Source organism: Cervus elaphus, chromosome 24 (genome assembly GCF_910594005.1).
Source record: "Cervus elaphus chromosome 24, mCerEla1.1, whole genome shotgun sequence".
Lineage (NCBI taxonomy): Eukaryota > Metazoa > Chordata > Mammalia > Artiodactyla > Cervidae > Cervus > Cervus elaphus.
In genome coordinates, this window is record NC_057838.1 from 44,626,506 (window position 1) to 44,647,053 (window position 20,548).

At 40.2% G+C, this 20,548-nt stretch overlaps 1 protein-coding gene across 2 annotated transcripts in view; it reads right to left on the reverse strand.

Moving 5' to 3' along the window:
* TAFA1 (TAFA chemokine like family member 1) overlaps window positions 1–20,548 on the reverse strand; it is a 509,503-nt gene that overhangs the window by 92,026 nt on the left and 396,929 nt on the right. Inside the window, exon 3 of one of the 2 annotated variants that reach the window (XM_043886703.1) lies at window positions 15,907–16,047. In XM_043886703.1, the coding sequence (XP_043742638.1) occupies window positions 15,907–16,047 (141 nt within the window). The remainder of the gene's footprint in view (window positions 1–15,906; window positions 16,048–20,548) is intronic. The other variant, XM_043886704.1, reaches the window with a different exon arrangement.

Sequence of the window (20,548 nt, forward strand, 5' to 3'; positions counted from 1 at the left end):
CGACATGTCATACACTCTACTAGGGTGTTTGAATGTGGATGACGTTATTACCGTTTTACACAGCAGCCTCCAGATTTAGATCTGGAGATGGTTTTCTCTAGCATTGTTCCAGAAAAAGCTATTTCTCTCTTCAGCAATTGCCTGGATTAAGCTGGGGACCTTCTGCATCTTGTAACCCATCTTCTTTCCTTCTTTACATTGTCTGTTAGAAGGCTTTAAGCCAATTTGCACCCCACTGCTGGCATGTTTATAGGTCCTTATGGTCTACTCTCAGCATCTTCATGTCCCTTAAGGTCTCCTCTGAAGTCTCCTACCCTCATATTCCCTGCCTCCTGACTACTTCTTTCACGTCTGCATTACATTTTATCTCTCCCTGCTGTGTTCCGCGCATCCATCTAAGTCACCTTTACTCGTTTTCGGAAATATTTATAAATGAAAAGGGAAAAGAACAGAAATCACTATTTAGAGGTTCCTAATAAAGTGGGTTGTATCTGGACAACAGAAATGGAGCTGACTGTGTGAATGAGAGCCAAGGTGTCAGGAAGACGAGCATCTGGGCACCAGGGATTATTAATGACCAGTGACTCGCTGTTCATTTTTGAAGCTCTACGTTGGTTTGATCTCAATTCTTCAGAGACATCTGTTGGTTCCACATTTGTGTTAAATTCAAATCAGAGTCCAAGTTTTGGAGTGGACTCTGAGCGATCCTTTAATTTATTCTATTTTGTACAGTGTATACCTCTTTGCCTCATATTTGGGGACTATATTATTAGATGATTCATTAATGAACACTTGTTTATATTCCAACATTAGCTTGGAACTCAAGAAAGCAATTTGGCTGCAACTTGACTTTCTAAATGTTTTTTTTCTATTATTCTCTGAAAGAAAGTGAAAGTGAAGTTGCTTAGTCGTGTCCAACTCTTTGCGACCCCATGGACTGTAACCTATCAGGCTCCTCCGACCATGGGATTTTCCAGGCAAGAATGCTGGAGTGGGTTGCCATTTCCTTCTCCAGGGGATCGTCCTGACCCAAGGATTGAACCTGGGTCTCCTGCATTGCAGGCAGATGCTTTACCATCTGAGCCACCAGGGAAGCCCCCATTATTCTCTGAAGCACTAGCCAATCTAATTGGTGTCCTTGGAATATGCCTTGTGATTTCCATTTACCTGTCTTTGTTTCTCCTATTACCTAGATCTGGTTTAAGAAAAATGTCCTGTGCTTAATTGCTCAGTCATGTCTGACTCTTTGTGACCCCATGGACTGTAGCCTTCCAGGCTCTTCTGTCCATGGGGACTCCCCAGGCAAAAATACCAGAGTGGGTTGCCATGCCCTCCTCCAGAGGATCTTCTGAACCCAGGGATTGAACCCAGGTCTCCCACATTGCAGGTGGATTCTTTATCATCTGAGCCACGGGGGAAGCCCAGGAATACTTGAGTGGGTAGCCTATCTCTTCTCCAGGGGATCATCCCGACCCAGGAATTGGACTGGGGTCTCCTGCATTGTAGGCAGATTCTTTAACAGCTTCCATTTATTGAGCACTTATCTGCCAGGAATTTGTAAATCACTTTGCTCATTAACTGATGTAATCCTTGCTGATCCTATCAGAGAGATGCTATTAATTTTTCCCATTTTTACAGATGAGGAAACTAAGGACAGAGGGGTAAGAGCTAAATTTCTTTCATATCTGTACATTTTATTTTTATCTTACTGTGTTGGATATATCCATATAAAGCCACCTTTAGTGTTTTATGGGATGCTTGCAAATAAAAAATTAAAAGAGCAAAGTAAGTATTTCTAGAAAGAGCTGGAACTCCAATTCACACTGCCTTCCTCCTCAGCCCATGCTCTGGGCTGTGACACCTTCAGCTTCCAAATCTGCTTACCCTTTAGTATGCTTGTGGAGCTTTCAAAGAATACAAATACTCAGGCCCCACCCTATTTCAATGAAATAAAAATACTTAAGGATGTGGTCAAGACATTGGTGTTTTTAAGAACCTCTCTGATGACTGTATGGAGAAGGAAATGGCAACCCACTCCAGTATTCTTGCCTGGAGAATCCCAGGGACAGAGGAGCCTGGTGGGCTGCTGTCTATGGGGTCGCACAGGGGTCGGAACCAACTAAAGCAACTTAGCAGCAGCAGCAGCAGCTGATGACTGTAATGTGCAGCTGGGTGAATTCACAGTACCCTTTAATACTCCTAGTGTGAAATATCTCTTCTTCCCATGGTTAAGACATCATCATCCCAGTCTTTCTCACTTTTTCTTTCTAAGTAGAATCAACTCTCCTCTTGCCATAGTGATCTTGATGCATTACCAAAAATTTTCCTGAAGAACCTTGGACTCTTGTCCTAGACGTTTTGAATATGCACAAGTCAGGGTTTTCCAGTCCTCCAGCTAATTAGATGCTCAGGTTTCCTTTGGGATGCATGTCCTCTTGCATAATCTTCACTGAGCTTTTTTGCCAGCAAATTTGATGCACCTTTGCTGAGTGAGCATTGACTTAAATATCAGAATTGACTTGCATCTTTTCTGGCATTTCTTGGGTTTAATCTCTCTATTGCTTAGAAACATAAGTTTAAGTACAATGAATAGCAGCTATGGTAGAAGCAATGTTTTTGATTCCTTTGCTAGGTAGTGAAAAACTCTCAGGAAATTGAATCATGTCATTTATCAACACAAAAGCCTTTAGCGCCAGACTCCACCACTTTTGGACAGAGTTCCAATGCCTCATCTTGGTTACCAGGGTGCTGCATGAGTTCATCCTAGGGAATGCTCTGGCCTCACCTCTTCCAGACCTAATCTGCGCTTTTCTCTCTCCAGGCCCACTAAGCATCTTTCACTTCTCTGGATCCATAAGGCCTCTTGTTGACTCCACACTTGCACATAAACTGTTCCACTGCCTTGAACATACTACTGTATCATCTTACCTGCTTAGTCAGGTCTCAGTTTGGATGTTAATTCTGCAGGGAAACCATCCAGAGCCCTTCCTTACCATGGGTTAACACCCTCACTTTGGCTCTCAGATTGCCCTGGGCTAATCCTTCTCATACAGTCTTGAAATCACCCATTTACTGTCATCTCCCCTAGATCTCATAATCATTAGGTCACCCTGTCTCTGATGCTCACTATCAACAGTGTTTTGTGGAATGAATCTTCGGTATGTGGGCATTTTCCTGGGCCATTTTCTCTATCATTTTTGGCTTAGGAGGTAGTATTAGACATTTTTCTCTTGAATGCTACAGATTCTGCAAGATGACATTGCCAAAAATGACAGGCTTTAGACAAATGGTATTAACTCTTAAAGACATACCAAAAATCAGTCAGTGAGCAGGCTGCAAGATCATTTGTAACATTTATCCATCTGAATAATTGAGTGCACTGAAAAACTCCTCCTTTGATCAAAAGTTCTATGTAAATTTTCTCTTTGTATATATTTTGTCTCCACCTGGAACACTAGGAGTAATCAGTGATGGAATATACCTCTGCTTGAGGTCTTCCTTTTAATTTGCATTAAAATGGAATAAAAATTCTCAGCATATAAACACAAGAAGAAGGATAAGTAAACTCAAGCTCCTTAATGTCCTTTAATTTGAAGTGCAGGATCTGATGAGGCTCTATGGATGAATCTGTTAATGGGGATAATCATCACAGCACCCATCTCATGTTGTTGTAAAGTTCTGACATGGAAATGCTGGTAAAGTTCTCAGCAGGGTACCTGACACATTGTGCCCCCCAACTTCTAGTTCCTGCAGTCATTAGTATCCATTATCTATAAGGGTTCTTGGTACAGTGGAGAATTTTTATAGTGTGCTTGTAGCTGTATTATACTGCTTCTCAACTCTATCTGCTTGAGGATTTTGAAGGGAGCAGGACTTGGTAACATGAGAAACAACAGTTTTCTCATTATTTCCTTCTTCACAAAATAGACTTATATGATGTCCATAAATCCATCTGAATTTTTACACACTACCTCAGATGTCAGGAATGATTTGGTCAGGTGTATGTGTTAGGGAAGTTTTCTTTTCCTTTTTTGCTACATAGACCAGGGCATTGTAAATTCATAATGAAATGAACTAGAGTCAAAGAGCATATAGGTTAATCAGGAAGAAAATAAACTAACATGAGCCTGTAGTTAGCTGCCATGTTTAAATATACCTCAAATTATCAGCCCTTTACCCTGATGCCCTGCCTGATATAATGAACCTGGTACTTACGATATTTTTGAAAGTCAGACAGTAGAATTGAAAAGCAGCGACTTGCAATTTCTGTTGGAAAGTTTGGCTTGTTTGATTTGGGGGTGGTTGTGAGTATTCTTTGCGGCAGTGTGACTGGCTCAGCATAGAGACTGAGACATTCAGGTGACAGCAACCATGTGGATGACAGTGTGTGTGGAAGGCGAGGATATCAAAAAGGCAATTTGACTTCCTTAGATTTGGCATTGTCTCAAGTGTCAGTAGGGAGTTTTTAAAATCTGTTGTCAGGCACTACATAGGCAGATTTCTGTCTAAGTAGAGGAGTCTCAGTGCTGTCTCCTCACTCACCAAGTTCCAAGTTGGCTTATCATTCAATTTCCCCCAGCAGATTCCTGCACTGCTGCCTTCCCTAAACATTTGATGAGCACATCTCAGTTTCAAGAACTATACTCGGAACTGGAGATGCACAGCTCAATTACAACACTATTGTCTGACCCCTGCCTATGTTCTCAGCCCCTTCTGGCATATGATCTCATTGTTGCTTGAGAAAACCACAATGATTTCCTCAAATTCTTGATCAAAACCCAAGGCTTTTGCCCAGCTGTTCTCTGCCTGGGATGCTCTTCAACCAGCGAGCTTAAGTCACAACTCAGACCTCTTGTCACTTCTTCCCAGAAGTCTCAGTTTCCCAGCCTCCTTTAGATTCTTTGCTATTACATCCTCTCTGAATTCCTTTGCTCCAGAACATGCAGTTTCTACTTGAACAATCTGATGTATGATTAGAGTAAGATGTGTCTTCCAGGCTGGACTGTAGTTTCCATGAGAGCAAGGGACTAACTTTATTCATCATTACGTGAACGTGTGTTTGGCATAATTCCTGGCACATAGTCAATGCTCTGAAAAGAACTACTGAGTGAACAGATGAGTGTCTTTAGACATAAATCAATAGAAAGTTATACTACATTATGATAAATTCTGATACATTCTTCCCTTGAATGAGTGGCTAGTTAACCACCCAGCCATTATACCAGCCTAAGTAATACTGCTGACCTTGAATTTGAGTCCGTTGAATTTTAAGGCTTCCCAGGTGACTCAGTGGTAAAGAAGCCACCTGCCAATGGAGGAGACACAGGAGATGTGCATTCAATCCCTGAGTCAGGAAGATTCGCTGGAGAAGGAAATGTCAATGCAGTCTAGTATTCTTGCCAGGATAATCCCATGAACAAAGAAGCCTCGTGGGCTATAGTCCATGAGGTTGCAAAGAGTCAGACACAACTGAGTGACTGAGCATGCATGCCATTGAATTTTACCATTAAATCTTTTAAATGAAGCTGTAATGAGAACACTAACTACCATCAGGGCTTATAAGTAAAACTGGTGGCTTGGGGAAGGTGAGAATGTGCTACCAGTATCCTAGTTCAGTTGGACATTTTGATCCAACCGGTCTTGTGTGGTCAGTGTGTGGAACTTCATTTCTATGTCCACCATACCAGTTAAGGACTCTGGTTCCTTTTTTTACTTCCTGGGAGCACACCTATGAAGAGTGGAAGACTAGGGAGGCAGGTGGTGATGACTCCTGTTGGACTATTTGTGTGCAATATGCTAGCTTCTATTCATGGCTGGTCTTCACTGGAAGGAAACCAAAAGGATATGAAGAGTGTGTTGACCTACTATGTACAGTAGTTTCTCTGCTGGCAGCTGGAGAGATGGGTCCATAGGTGATGACACACATCCCTGGCAGGAGTGGCATGTCTGTCTTTGCTTCAGTGGACCAGTTTTCCTGTTCATGTCATCCTTCTTTTCTCCCTCCCTGGGCTCATGGCATCCACATCAGTTTGAGGGCAAAAAATTCTCATCTTTCAATTTTATACCAGAGTTTCTGAATGACTTTTGAACTTAATAAAAATCATTTGGGCATCTCTTCTTTGGTTGGTGTGTAATTCATGTCTTGTTGTTTAAGCTGGGAGCAGGCCCTCGAAACTTCAAGAAGCTTGATAGAATACGGTACTGATTTTTCAAAATACTATTCATCTGCATAAATTTCTACATGGGCCTCAGAAGGGGACAGAGTTTTACCACTTTCCTAGATGAAGTTATCACAATCTTCCACATAGAAAGGGACCAGCATCCTCAGTAGCTTCCAGTGCTGTTGGAGAAGGACAGAGCTATAGATTTTCCTAGAAGTGTGAAATAATTCACCAGGCTCACTCATTATTCATATGGACAGCACATTAATAACACAGGACCCTGAAATCTTAGCTTATCTTGACTGGAGCCAAGCTAGAGGGATGAGGACCTGACTCCATAGATTTAGAACATTTTTTCCCCCTTTTTTAAAAAAAAGAATTGATTAAAGGTGCTCTCATATCAGACAAGAACAGGTCTTTGAAAACACCTGAGCTCATTGTAGATAAATGAAAACCAATGACTTTGGAGCTATGTTAGAAAAATTTTCTCATTAATGATTTTGGAATTCTTTGTAACCAAGTATATTCCAGCTAGGTAACTGACAATGATTTGGGATATGTTGCATCATAATTACACACACACACACACACACACATATGCATGCCCCAACTTACACACTCTGACAAATGTTTGTGCAGAGAGTTTTATGTTTCTTAAGTGGCTACATAGATGGGCTTTACAATAGGACTTACTATATCTAGGTGCAAGTATGGCAAATAGAAAGGGAAAAAGTGGAAGCTGTGACAGATTTTATTTTCTTGGGCTCTAAATGCACTGTGGACAGTGACTGCAGCCACAGAATTAAAAGACACTTGCTCCTTGGAAGGAAAGCTATGACAAACTTAATGTATTAAAAAGCAGAGACATCACTTTGCCAACCAAAGTCTGTACAGTCAAAGCTACAGTTTTTCCAATAGTCATCTACGGATGTGAGAGGTGGACCATAAAGAAGGTTGAGGGCCAAAGAACCGATACTCTTGAACTGTGGTGCTGAAGAAGAATCTTGAGAGTTCCTTGGACAGCAAGGAGATCAAACCAGTCAGTCCTAAAGGAAATCAACCTTGACTTTTCATTGGAAGGACTGATCCTGAAGCTCCAATACTTTGGCACCTGATAGGAAGAGCTGACTCATGGAAAAGACCCTGATGCTGGGAAAGATTGAAGGCAAAAAGAGAAAAGGTTGGCAGAGGATAAGATGGTTAGATTGCATCACCAACTCAGTGGACAAGGTTTTGAGCAAACTCTGGGAGACAGTGAAGGACAAGGAGAACTGGCGTGTTGCAGTCCACAGAGTCACAAAGAACGACATGACTTAGCAACTGAACAACAAGAAATATGCACTAAATATACTTTCATATTTCGTTTTCTCTCTGGAAAGGACATCAAAATCCTGAGATTTCTTAGGTGATATCTAGATTCATGAACCCAATCCTATTGAGGAAATGTGGTAAATTATATGTCTAAGAACTGTGGCTAAATAAAGTTAAGGCAAGGAGTTATAATGCATGCGATTTGTATTATGTTCCCCAAACATCCAGTCTCATTAGAAAATTTCCTATTTATCTTCCTCCTTTTCAGTGAACCAAATAAAGGAAAGTGGCTAACTAGTTGCTTTTGTAAGCTGTTTATCATTGAGTATAATTTATATGTAACTTTTCTCTCTTCCCTCCTTAATACTGCATATTACTAAACCTTTCATCTCTGCATATAACTGACTGCTGAAACATTACATTTCAGAGTTTAATTTACATTTCTTCTCTTGAGTGAGTTTAAGCATTTTTTCCATGTTTACTAACTATTCTTTTATGGAAAGAGTGAAGTATTTAAGATACTGTCTTATGTTAAAAATGAAAAGGTTAAGACCATTTTTAAAATAATGTGACACCATTTTGATTTATTGAGTTTCATGTGTATATCCATAAGCCTACATGTGCATAGATATTATCTGTAAGAATGCACAGAAATCTGGTAAATGATGTTTCCCTCTGGCAATTAAGGTGTGAGAGAATTAGTGGAAAAAGAAAGGAGGAGGACTATTCTTATTTTTATCCTTTCTTCGCTGTTTTTGGATACATGTATTTCCATTTACCGTGCTTTCCTGGTGACTCAGTGGTAAAGAATCTGTGTGCCAATGCAGGAGATGTAGGTTCAATTCCTGACTTGGGAAGATCCCCTGGAGAAGGAAATGGCAACCCACTCCAGTATTCTTGCCTGGGAAATCTCATGGACAGAGGGATCTTGGTGGGCTATAGTCCATGGGGTTCAAAAGAGTTGGACACAACTTAGCAGCTAAACAACATTTGAATTTACATGAGGTTAGTACTTTTATATGAAAGAGCAAATTTCTTACAACAAGTGACATGCTTATTAGCTTTAGAATATTAGGAAAATGGCTCCGTGAGCCAGGAACCATACATTCCACTGTGTTCAGGGATCAGGTAAGCAATATCAATGTGTCAGAGCCTGGTGTGTAAGAGGGAGTGGTGAATCCTCTGGGAATTGGGGTGTTCCATCGAAGAGCAAGCAAAGTCAATTTTCCCACTGCTTAGCCAAGGACCCAAGGAACAGGTCTGACAGTAGTTTCTGCCAGTGGGCTCTCAGAGTTGGAACCTATGGCTTTAAACTAAAAAATGAAAAGTGACACCCACACTTAGAGGTATGGGACTATCTGAAAACTGAATACCCTTCTCTTTATCCTGACAAGGAACAAATACAGGGACAGCACTTTTATTAGATGGTCTAAAAACTCTGTCAACTCTTGTATGCCCTTCCTCTCATTGCTCTGACTAATGTAGACTTGAATTCCTTACTTACCTGGGCAGGAACAGGTGCCAAGGAGGGGAGCAAAAGAAAATTTACATAATTCAGAAATCATGCTTGGAAATGCAACAGTTTTACTAATGATGCTATAAAAGGCCTTCTAACAAGAACAATAGAATCTCCTTTCAGCAACAGCTCATGAAGAAACCAGTTGAACTCAGACTTCTGTCTATTGAACAAGTCAGAGTCTGCTTTGAAAGAGTGAGAAAAACTTTAAACAGAGATTGTAATGAAGGGACCATAGACAGCTACTGTGGTGTATGGCCTTAGTCCACCACAGTAATTCATTATTTTGGTCTTCTGTTATGTGAGTATGTTGAGTAACAAATGGCAGAACCAAAACAGGTCATCTTCTCTGCCCCCTAAAATATTTAATATGTGTGAATAAAAATAAGGGCTTAAGCTTTTTCATACTGCATTTCCCTGGAAGTTCTCTAGATGCTTTCCAAACCTAAGTTGAGCCTGCCATGTCACTGAAATGTATAAACCACATTACTACCAAGACCTTTTGTGCACCGTTTGGTCTTTGGAAAAGCCGGTCTTTGGAAACACACTGAGTTATGGGCAAAGGATTTATCGACTGGTCTTGGAAGACCTAAAACACTTTCCTGGAAACAAAAACAAAAACACAGTCTAAACAGTCTAACACCAACATGGCCCCAACACGGTTCCATTTCATGGAACATTGCATCTGCAGGATATAAACAAGTGTTACATAGAAGAGAGTTCTATGGTCAAATATGTTTAGGGAATACTGGACTGAAGTTCTACAGGTTCCTGGTCTGCAGAGCTTCTCAGGCCTTTAACATGCTATCATGTTTTAGAAGGCTAAGAAGGGGCTATAATATGGAATATTTCTCGTACACATTTCATGCTATTCTACAGAAAATTGCTACTGAATTTCAAATGTACTTCAGTTCTCTGATCTATCTATTCATGATGGGAATACAATGGCGTGTTGTCAAGAAAATTTTATTATGTATTTTCCAAAGGAGCAATCTTCAGAAGCAAGTTTTAGAGAGATTCTGCTCCTGGAATCTCAAATAATACAATTTGAAAAAAAAATAAAGATTCAATCTACCAAATAACACTTTATTTTGTTAAAATTAGTTATGTGCTGTGAGACAATACAAAAAAGTTGTTTGGAAAAATGAATGAAGTAATTTCAAGGGTAAATGTTTTAATATTCTTTCTAGGCATCCATTGTCCTCTATCTTTCTTTTATCACTTCTTCCCTGGTTCCTCTTTCCCAGGCCCCTCTGTTTTTTGTATGTCCCTCTAGTTCACTGACTGTGGGCCTCCTTTCCTGTAATTCTGTTTCTTTTCCTGGGTCTGAGTCTTTGTGTATCTTTCCTTTTGTCTCTTTTGCTCTTACCTTGGAAAACTCGGTCGTGATGAGCCGGGAACAAAATGGAGTGATATATTTTGGAAGATTCTAGTTAAGAAAACAGCCGGGAGTATGATGCCTTTTTCATCATATTAACTGTACGCTAATGGTTAAAAAGAAAATAATCTGGGGTTTCTGTATCTGAGAAAGTTAGAAAGTTTTTTGATGTGAGGTGGTCTCTTCTTGCTGCTATCTCTGGCTGGTAATCCCAGTATAAGAAGACAAGAATACCAGGTAAAATTGGCTAGAAATCAGTCACTGAAATGGTCATAAGTTACAAGGAATGAGAAAGGAAGGCCTATCAACTTATTATGGAGATTTTTCTTACTTATATTGACACTAAAACTTCACAGTGAATGAAAAGTCCTCACTAAGCAGTAGTTACAATATTTTCCACGTATTTGTCTAAGTTAGAAACATAAACTACATGAAAATAAAATACAAAAGAGACAACTGCATGACAATTTTCCCATCAAACAGTCACTTTATCCCACGCCCACCCCCACTGCCCAAAACAATGACACTTCAATCATTCTACAAAACTGAAGCCATTATTTACACAAATGCTTCTAACTATTCGATGACAATGACCTTAGGAAGGGTAATCAATCAACCATCTCGAAGACACAGAAAGGGAAGGGGAAAGTATTGCCCAAAGTTCTAAATGTTTCTGTAAGTATCTGTCATAGTTGGGCTTTCTGTCTCTTCTCACTCAAATATTTTGGCATTCTGCAAGAAAGCCTTTGGAATGGAACATGTGTTTGTTAGATTGTGGTTTGCCTATGCTTGCTAAACGGGGCCCTTGGAGTCAGATACCCCGGGTGGATCTTCTGGCTCTGCCCCTGTGGCTGTAAGATTTTGAGCAAGTCACTCAGTTTCTGAGCCTCAATTTCCTGGTGAGTAAAACTGAAATAATGGAAGGTTACACCTTATGGGGCTGGGGTTGGAACTGAATAAACAGATTTGAAGGACTTGGAAAAGTGGTACACGGTAAGCCTTCAAGAAAACGTTAGCCATTCTTTTTATTATTGTTATCATTTTTCTTATTTATAGTCAATTATTTTTAAAATGTTGATACTCTTTTTATGCCACTACAGATCAATTAGAATAATAAAATACAACTTCACAGGTCTCCTAGAAATTTTTTTTTTTACATCATCTGCTTGGAAAAATTCTTCTCTTAAATAAATAATTATGCTTCTTCCATCATCATCTTATTTATTGTATTCTAAATTTAGTCTCTGGAAAATAAGTGGAGATTATGGAAAGACTGCATTTTTAGTTGATCTCAACCAAAGATCTTGAGCAAGGGGTCCTCTCCATTTACTTTGAGTTATAGAATAATTAATAAAAACACAACATAATGTGAATTCTAGTGTAACAAACTATATTCTCTCAGAATAGTGCTAGGCACACATCCAATTGTATAATGCTTTCTAAAATGTTTGCAAAAGACTATGCCAAAATTTAGGTTGTTGAGTGTGTATTTTTGGTATTTTGGTATTATTAGGCAACAGAATATCACTTTTAAATTAAAAGTCCACTCCTTAAATATCTCTCCAAATATCATGTATTATACTTTTCAATGCGTTGCTAAGATTATACTGCTAAATGTATGCCCCATTTAAAATAATCTGGTCTCAGATTGTGAATCTTCAAACAATCCAATATAAGCATTTTGAAAAATCAAGCTGTGCCTCTGTTTTTGGAAACACTGCAAAAAAGGCAACTGACCTGCAATTTCAGAGGAAAGCAAATAACAGCAATTGGAACACTTACCCTGGGAAATGCACTATGTAGAACAAAATATGTTTAGGACAAATGTGGTATCTGGATTGTCAACTGTTGTCATGGAGAGAAACTCATTTCTATCCATTTGTAGGATGAGACGGGAAATGCATGAAACATCATAAATATGCCAAAGTGGAATGATAGTTAGATAAATGGTGGTACATCCTACCCTGAAATTCTGTGTAGCTATTAACAATAATGTTTTTTTAAGAGTATGTTTTAAGTTGGAAAATGTTCATCATATTGAGTTGGCCAAAATGTTCATTTTCTTATGGAAAAACCCAAATGACTATTTTGGCCAACCCAATATATTAATAGAAACAAGTTGTCAATCAAATAGTACTATAACATTTTAGTTCAATAAAATATCTACTTTGTGAGTTTCTTTTAATGGATTCAACCTCAAAGAAGGTGTACTTATTTTCTTACAAAGCAATAATATTATGGGTGATTTTAATGTATGGATGTACTGTAGTTTTCAAAATTCTTATAATGAATATACATTTCAGAAGAAGACAGACCATCATTAGTGATATCCAGTATAAACACTTAGAAGCAGTTCCAAGAAAATAGTGGCTAAATGCCATTGTATTGAATTACTATGAAATGAAACTTCAGAAAATAATGTCTGTTTCTAAGCATTACCCACACTTGTCAGTAAGACAGAAAACTGATACCATCATTTAAGGAGCACTTGAGGAGAACCAGACATTAGACAAAGCACATTATACGTATGATTTCCTTAGTTCTCACCACAACCTCATGAAGCAGAAACAATCATTATTCCCATTGACAGATGAGGAAACAGGTTAGGAAGCAACATGACTGGGCCAAAATCATCCCATTAGCAACTGGTACAGCTGGGATTCCACTCGTGTCTAATTTCATAGTTTATGGTCTTAATAACTACACTGGAATTGTTCCTTTATATACGCACTTCCTATTCAATTTGCATGTAGAGATACAGGCCTTAAAAGAGTTTTGATCAAAGTAACACAGACACTTTTTACTACACAGGCCAATGGATTCCAAGATTTTTGAGGAGTAGGATGCTTTGGAAATTAGAAACAATGAGTGTGAGGCTATAGAATATGCTGTACTTCTGTACTGTATACTTCAGTATGCTGTACTGACTTTTGCTCAGAAGATAGACACTAACAGCTCTCCTGCCTAAACCTACCACACTAAAGGGCTCCAAGTTTCCAGAGTCAGACAGACTTGTTCTGAGAAACAGAAGTTACCGATATATGGCTTAACTTCTCAGAGAAACTTAGAGCCAAATGCCAGTTCCCCCTGTGTCAGCACAGACAGTGCACTGGTCCCTGAGTTCTCCATCCAGATCCAGAAGGCAATTCTATTTCTAGGTAATTCGTGATAAAAAAAAAAAGGAACTGGAAACAAAATGGAGATTTATAGTTAAGAGACTCACTGCTTTCTTTGGCAGAGAAGACGAGAAATCATGGTTTTATAATGTTTATTGGCTTCAGGGGCCAAGAGTTTCCTCCTCTAAGAGGATGCAATGGCTTTTCTGGTCTAGCTGCCTGCTTTCCCTGCAGTGGAGGTGCCTTATAGTACTGACTGTGACCTAGAATAACTAAAAAGTCATAGTGTAAGTCTCTCAACCGCAGCCCCGCCGACACTGGTGGCATGATAATCCTTTGCTGTGGGAGCTGTCCTGAGCATTGTAAGTTGGTGAGCAGCTTCCTGGCTTGTACATACCAGATGCTGGTAGCACTCTTCTGGTTGTAACAGATATCTTCACCAAAATTGTCTCCAGACATTGTCAAATGGCTCCTGAGAATTGCCCTAATTGAGAACTACAGATCACAGTGCATTCCTAAATCTAACCTTTTCACATCTTCTAAAAAAAAAAAAAAAAAAGCTTGACCTTCCTGTGGTACAGAATGCCCCAAGAGCTTGTCCCTCTGGCTGTGGCTGATTGGGCAAAGGATAACATGTGACCCAAGCCAGGTCAATCATATTTAGTCTTTTTGGAGATGGCATTTAAGATACAGGAAGTGAGTCAAATATACTTGTTGCATACCGTGATGCTAAGTGAGATCAGAGTTGGTACCAAAAAATTAAAAGCTTTACACCAATCCCTAAGTTATGGGATAGCAAAAGATAAAATCCTTGAAGGAACCAGTCTACACAGAAGAGAATGAGGGAAAGAAAGATCAAAACAAAGAAAATAAGATGGGAGCTGCCTAAAGAGCTTATGAATCCCATGACATTTGGCTGAATTTCCTATAACCAAGCTCCCCAGGTCTTCTCTGTTTTCTTAAAAAATAACTTTTGCCTTTCTTGGTCTAGTTTGTGTGTGAGTGTTTCCTTTCTAACCACCTAATGATTCACAATGAAAAAACACAACATGAGCCAATCTAGAAGGTTATCTTTCTCCATCTATATCTAGAGGACCATGGACCCTAAGTCAAGAGGTTTAGCTTAAAATTCCTGCTCTATGACCAGAGCAAGTGAGTCACTTCTCTGAGTCCTGATTTCCTTACTGAAGATTTTGAAGGTCAACTCACATCTGGCTCTAAAATGATGAAAGATAAAGATGGGGAGAGATATCTATTATCTCTTTGAACTGTGGACTCTGTTTGACAGGCATATAACATTGTTTACAGATGGTGGTCAAGACTGGGTATTAGAGTCAGTTAGTTTCATCTCAAGAGTTAGCAGAGCTACAGCTTACCAATCATGGGGCCAATGGAACATTAATGAACCATTCTAAGTCTCAGTTTCCTTCAAGTTTAAAAAGGCAGGGAGAGTGTATCTACCCTGGTGGTCCTTGCCTTCAGGTTTTCAAGCCTTTTTCGTCCACTTCCATGCTGGATAGATAGGGTTGACTCATATAACCCATAGGATATTGTGGAAAGAACAAAGGATAACTTCTGAGGCTCTATCATAGTCACATTGTGGCTTTTACATTGTTCTCCTGGGTCACTCACTCTGCAGGAAGCCAGCCACTATGGTGTGAGGACACCTAGCTTCCTTCAGAAGGGAACAGAGGCCACCTGCTCATAGCTCTGTGAAGAGCTGTCTTAAAACCATCCTCCAGCATCAGTCGAGTCCTCAGATCTTGGCTGCAACCACGGAAGGGACCCCAAACCAGGACCACCCAGCCAAGCTGAATTCCTGACCTATGGAAATTGTGAGATAGTGTCTGCTGCTTAAAACTGCTAACTTCGGGGGGAATGTAAATTGTTACATAGCAAGAGATTAGAAAGATGGTATTGTTAGGATGAGTAAATAAAATAATGCATGAGAAATGTTTAGGACAGGGCATGGTAAATGGTAAACTCTCAGGGCACATCTATCTGTTCCTGAATATATATGAAGCCCTAGATCAGTGCCTGGGATATAGTAAATGCTCATTAAATACAGATTGAATGACTGTCAGATATTACTATCTTTACTACATTGATCATCATCATTATACATAAACTCGATCCAAAATCAATTCTAAAATGAGCTGGACCCTCAAACTCATAGACTTGAAGAAATTCCTTCACCTTATCTTCTCTAACACACATTCAAATACAGCTATTTGAAAAACCTAAAGCCAGAGAAACAAGAATTCAAACTCTATGCAAAGGGCTGGTATTTGTCCAACTCTGCAGAACTGTAGAGGCACCTTCTTTATTACCCTGAACCATATTTAGATGAAACAAAATATATATATTATACACCACAATGACACAGATGAACCCATAGAGAGAGGAGTGAAACCAGCTACTTACCATCGACACAGGAAGGTCGGTTTCTTGTCGTTCCAGCCACTTTCCCAGGTAGACAGGAACACTTGACTGTTTGCGACCGCTCCTCAATGCGGTTTTTATTACAACATCTGTGCGCAGCAATCACTTCACATGTCCCTCCTTCTGGCGAGAGAGAAAGAAGCGGGATGCTGATTAGAGATCATTCAGTGGCCATTCAGGTATGTGCATGTGTGAGTGGAAGGGTTGGGAGAGTGAAAAACGTAAAGGGAAGGGTTTCCATAAAGTGGAGTTACTATGGGATTCTCTCCTACAACATATATCTATACATGTGTACAAGACTGCATACAAGGGATGTGTCACATCATCTGGGAGAAGACAGGCATCAGGGCACAACATTTTAAATGCAACAAAGAGCAACAACCAAGAGCCCTCAAGAGGCAACTCTTCTGGGCTGTATGTATGGAGAGGCAGTGGAACAGTGAATGCCCGGAGATAACACACAATAAAGATGCTATGAGATTTAAATGCATTTGGAGAGCTCACTCCTGCATTATCTTTGTGTTTAGAATTCTCTGAGCTCCGACTAATGACCAGAAACTGACACTCCAGTAATATAGAACCTGAAGTGGCAAGAAAACTGCCCTGAAACGAGCTTTCCCTCCTAGCACCCACTCATTCTCAAGGGAGTTGTATAGAAAATCTAGTTGAAGAGTCATTTCCCCGATCCAGATCTCACCCAAAAGTGACAGAAAAAGAAAATCAGTATGTGCTTCACATGGAATCTCAAACTACAGACTAAGGCATATGGCTTCACTTAATTATTACAGATCAGCCATGCTCTCATCAGCATTTACTGGCGACCTAACGTATGCCACTCTCTGCTAGGTTCTTAACAGGTGCTCTGCTGGGTCTGTCTAAAGGCCAGTGAAATTCAAGTGGATCTTTTCAGCCCGACGGATACCAGCTAAGCCAGTTCTCCAGGGACATAAGAGGTACTCCAAGTGATCAGAAACCTGGGATTTATTTCACCAACGTCAAGTTTTGCATTCAGGAAGAATGTTTTTCATTTGTCCATAACACTTAGGCATTTAGGCTTTTAGGACTCAGTTGGCAGTAATTCCTCAAGCATTTGTTAGGCAACCACTGTCTACAGGTTACTGTGTTCTAAACTCTTCAGGATGTGTATCCAGCCTGCACATGCTGGGCACTTAAGAAACACTGAAACAAAGGAACAGAGGGAGGGACGACAGGAGGAAGGGAAGAATTTAAACACAACTCCATCCCAATCTGAAACAGTGCAACTGGGGGGCTTGCAATGCAGGTGGGGAATGGGATTATTTTGCTATTTGCCTTTGCTGTCAATGAAATGTGGCAAAGTCTGAAGACACTTTTCATTGTCATTACAGGTAGAGGGTGAGAGCTAATGACATCTAGTGGGTAGAAGCCAGGGATACCCCTAAACATCCCACAGTACACAGAACAGACCCCACAACAAAGAATTCTCTGATCCAAAGGTCAATAGTGCCAAGAAACCCTGGTATAATATGAAGGGAACAATCACAAGAGTCTCTGACTGGACTTCCCTGGTGGTCCAGTTGTTAAGAATCTGCCTGCCCATGCGGTATCATGGGTTCCATCTGTGGTCCTGGAAGATCCCACATGTCACGGAGCAGCTAAGGCGAAGCACCAAAACTACCAATACTGAGCCTGCGCTCTAGCGCGCACAAGCCGCGCTGCTCACAGGCACACACACAGCTCTGGAAGCCCGCGTGCTCAGAGTCGGCGCCCTGCCACGAGAGAGGCGTCACAGTGAGGAGCCCGCACCCTGCAACGAAGGGTAGTCCTGCTCACCACCAGTAGAAACAGCCCACAGAGTAATGAACAGCCAAAAACAACCAAACAGAAAATCTCCGACTTAAGCAGATGAATTGTGTCTTCCTCCATAGGATGAAAGAGTTTGAGCTTTCCAACAAACCTGTTTTAGCCTCAATCTCAGCTCTGTCACTGTTGAAGTCCCTCAGTTTCATTATCTATAAAGTACAAATATCTGTAAAGTACAAATCAAAATAACCTTGCGTCACAGAGTTATGTAAGAATGAACCAAGGTAACACATGTTAGCCCTGAGCCTGCCACATAGTTGAGTTCATATATGGTGCCTATGGTGGGACTATCCAGTCACACTGATGTTATATTTCTTTGGGAATGCTGCCCTCCTTTCTGCCTCAGGAACGGTGCAAATAGGTTTTCTCCCAGAATACTCTCTCCCATCTTCCCATTCCTCCATCCACCACTCACACGTCAAATGCATAGACTGATTACCAAGGTCAGATCCTTAGAGACATTCCCTAATCTCCACCATTTTTCAGTCTCTTAGAACTATACACATTTGCTTGCACGACTGTAACCACAAAACTGTAAGCTTGGTCAGAGTCAAGGTTGTTGCTTGTCTTGCCACAGCACTATAGTCAATAGCTGGTGTGGGTAATCCATAACTATTTGTTGAATGAATGAAAGAATAAGTAAATTAATGAAAATCAACACAATAAGTATCGAGTTCTCTGGACATAGATGGAAAGGGACACCCATTCCTTTTTAAGGAATTAGGAAGGCTACTGAAGTTGAGTTGAAAGGTAGGGCTTCAGCAGGGGATGATGGAGGGGAAGCATTTTGCTAATGTGAGAGGTTGGGACATGATGTTAAAACAAATGTTTAATCATAGGATGACACAGGACAGAAAATTTATGAAGAAAGTATAGTGAGTTCCCATATATCCCACACTCTAACTACATATTTCCTAGTTTTAGGCCCTTAATATTAACATCACATACTAGTATACTACACTTGTTACAATTAATGAACAAATATTGATACAGCGTTATTAGCTAAAGTCTAGGCTTTATTCAGATTTTCTTAGGTTTTGCCTAATGTCTTTTTCTATGCCAGGACACTTCCAGGATCCCACATTAATTTTAGTTATCTTATCTCTTTAGGTTCCTATTGGTTATAACAGTTTCTCAGACATTCTTTCCTTTTTGAGAACCTGGAGAGTTTTGAGCTGTGTTTTTTTTGTTTTGTTTTTTATAAAATATCCCTCAAATGAGATTTATCTGATGGTTTTCTCATGATTAAACTGTTATGTGTTTTTGGAGGAGGATCATGGGGGTACAGTACCATTCTCATGACATCAAATCAAGAGTTCGTATCATCAGCATGACTTATTACTCTTGATGTTGACCTTGATCACATGGTTGATCCAGTACTTGTCAGATTTCTCTACCATAAAGTTACACTCCTTCTCCACTCTATGGTGTCCTCTTTGGAAGGCTGTCACTGACTACAGCCCATCCTTGGAGAATGGAGAGTTATTTATGCTCTGTCTCCATCTCTGTGGGGTTGCAGTATCCATTACAATTTTTGGAAATTCTTCTACAAGGAATATAGGTCAGTTCTCTCCCACTTAATCATTATTTATATCAGCAAATTATTTATATTAATTGATTGATGAATTAATCATATCAGTATGGGTTCATGGCTCATTGTTATTTATTTATCCTTTGGGTTATAATCCAATACTATGCTATTTATTTTGTTGATCAAAATGGTCCAGATTTGGCCATGATGAGCTTTTCTAGTTGATTTGCCTTCTTCTTCTTTTTGAAAACACTTCCTTTCTTCCTGGCCCTATGTTATGATCCTGCCTCATTGTGTATATTTCCTGTCCTAGTCCTAGAATTAGCCATATCTCTAAGGAGAGTCAGGGTATTTTAAATACCTGGGACAATATTTTAAATGTTGGAACAGATGGAACTGAGCACTTGAAACAGGACTGAACAGAAGAGGATTTCCCTCTCCAGAGAGCAGCCTTGGGGTGATTCCGCATTGCAATGAGGTACAACGTGACTATGAAGCTAAGAAAAGATGTGATCTGGATACTGCTCTTGAGTGACACCATGTCCACTCTTTGACCCCATTCAGGAGGAGTCAGAGATGGCAAAGAAGAAGAAACAAGAAGAGGCCACTGCAGAACCCTAAGCAGGAAGTAAGCAGGCTTGAACTTGGATGACGAGAAGAGTATTTCCGTCTCACCACCTGCCCATCACTGGATGACAGTTAATGAAAGAGCAGGGCTAGAGGCACAATTCACTCTTTAACATCGACACTTGCAATCATGTCACTTCAGCTTGTAATTGTCAGCAACAAGTGCCCCCAGTCAAATCACTAATAACTAGTTTTATACTTCACGAAAATACCACTAATTCTAAAGTCACCACTTAACTTTAATGCAAGATTGGAGCAACATTTTTGATTGAAAATGGCACAAGGCATATGAAAGCTCCCAGGGCATAACTTGAATCTTGTTTCATTTAGAGCCAAGCTAGCAGGGTGACAGACAAGCCAGATCATCTGAATTACTGACCGAGTTTGATAATGTGGACAAGGAGGTGGCCACTGGAAGCCCAGAGCCAGTTCTCACTGCCCTGTTGTGGTGGTGGTTTAGTCACTAAGTCATGTCCGACTCTTTTGTGACCCCGTGGACTGTAGCCCACCAGGCTCCCCTGTCCATGGCTATTCTCCAGGCAAGAGTACTGGAGTGGGTTGCCATTTCCTTCTCCAGGGGATCTTCCCAACCCAGGGATCAAACCTGGGTCTCCTGCATTGCAG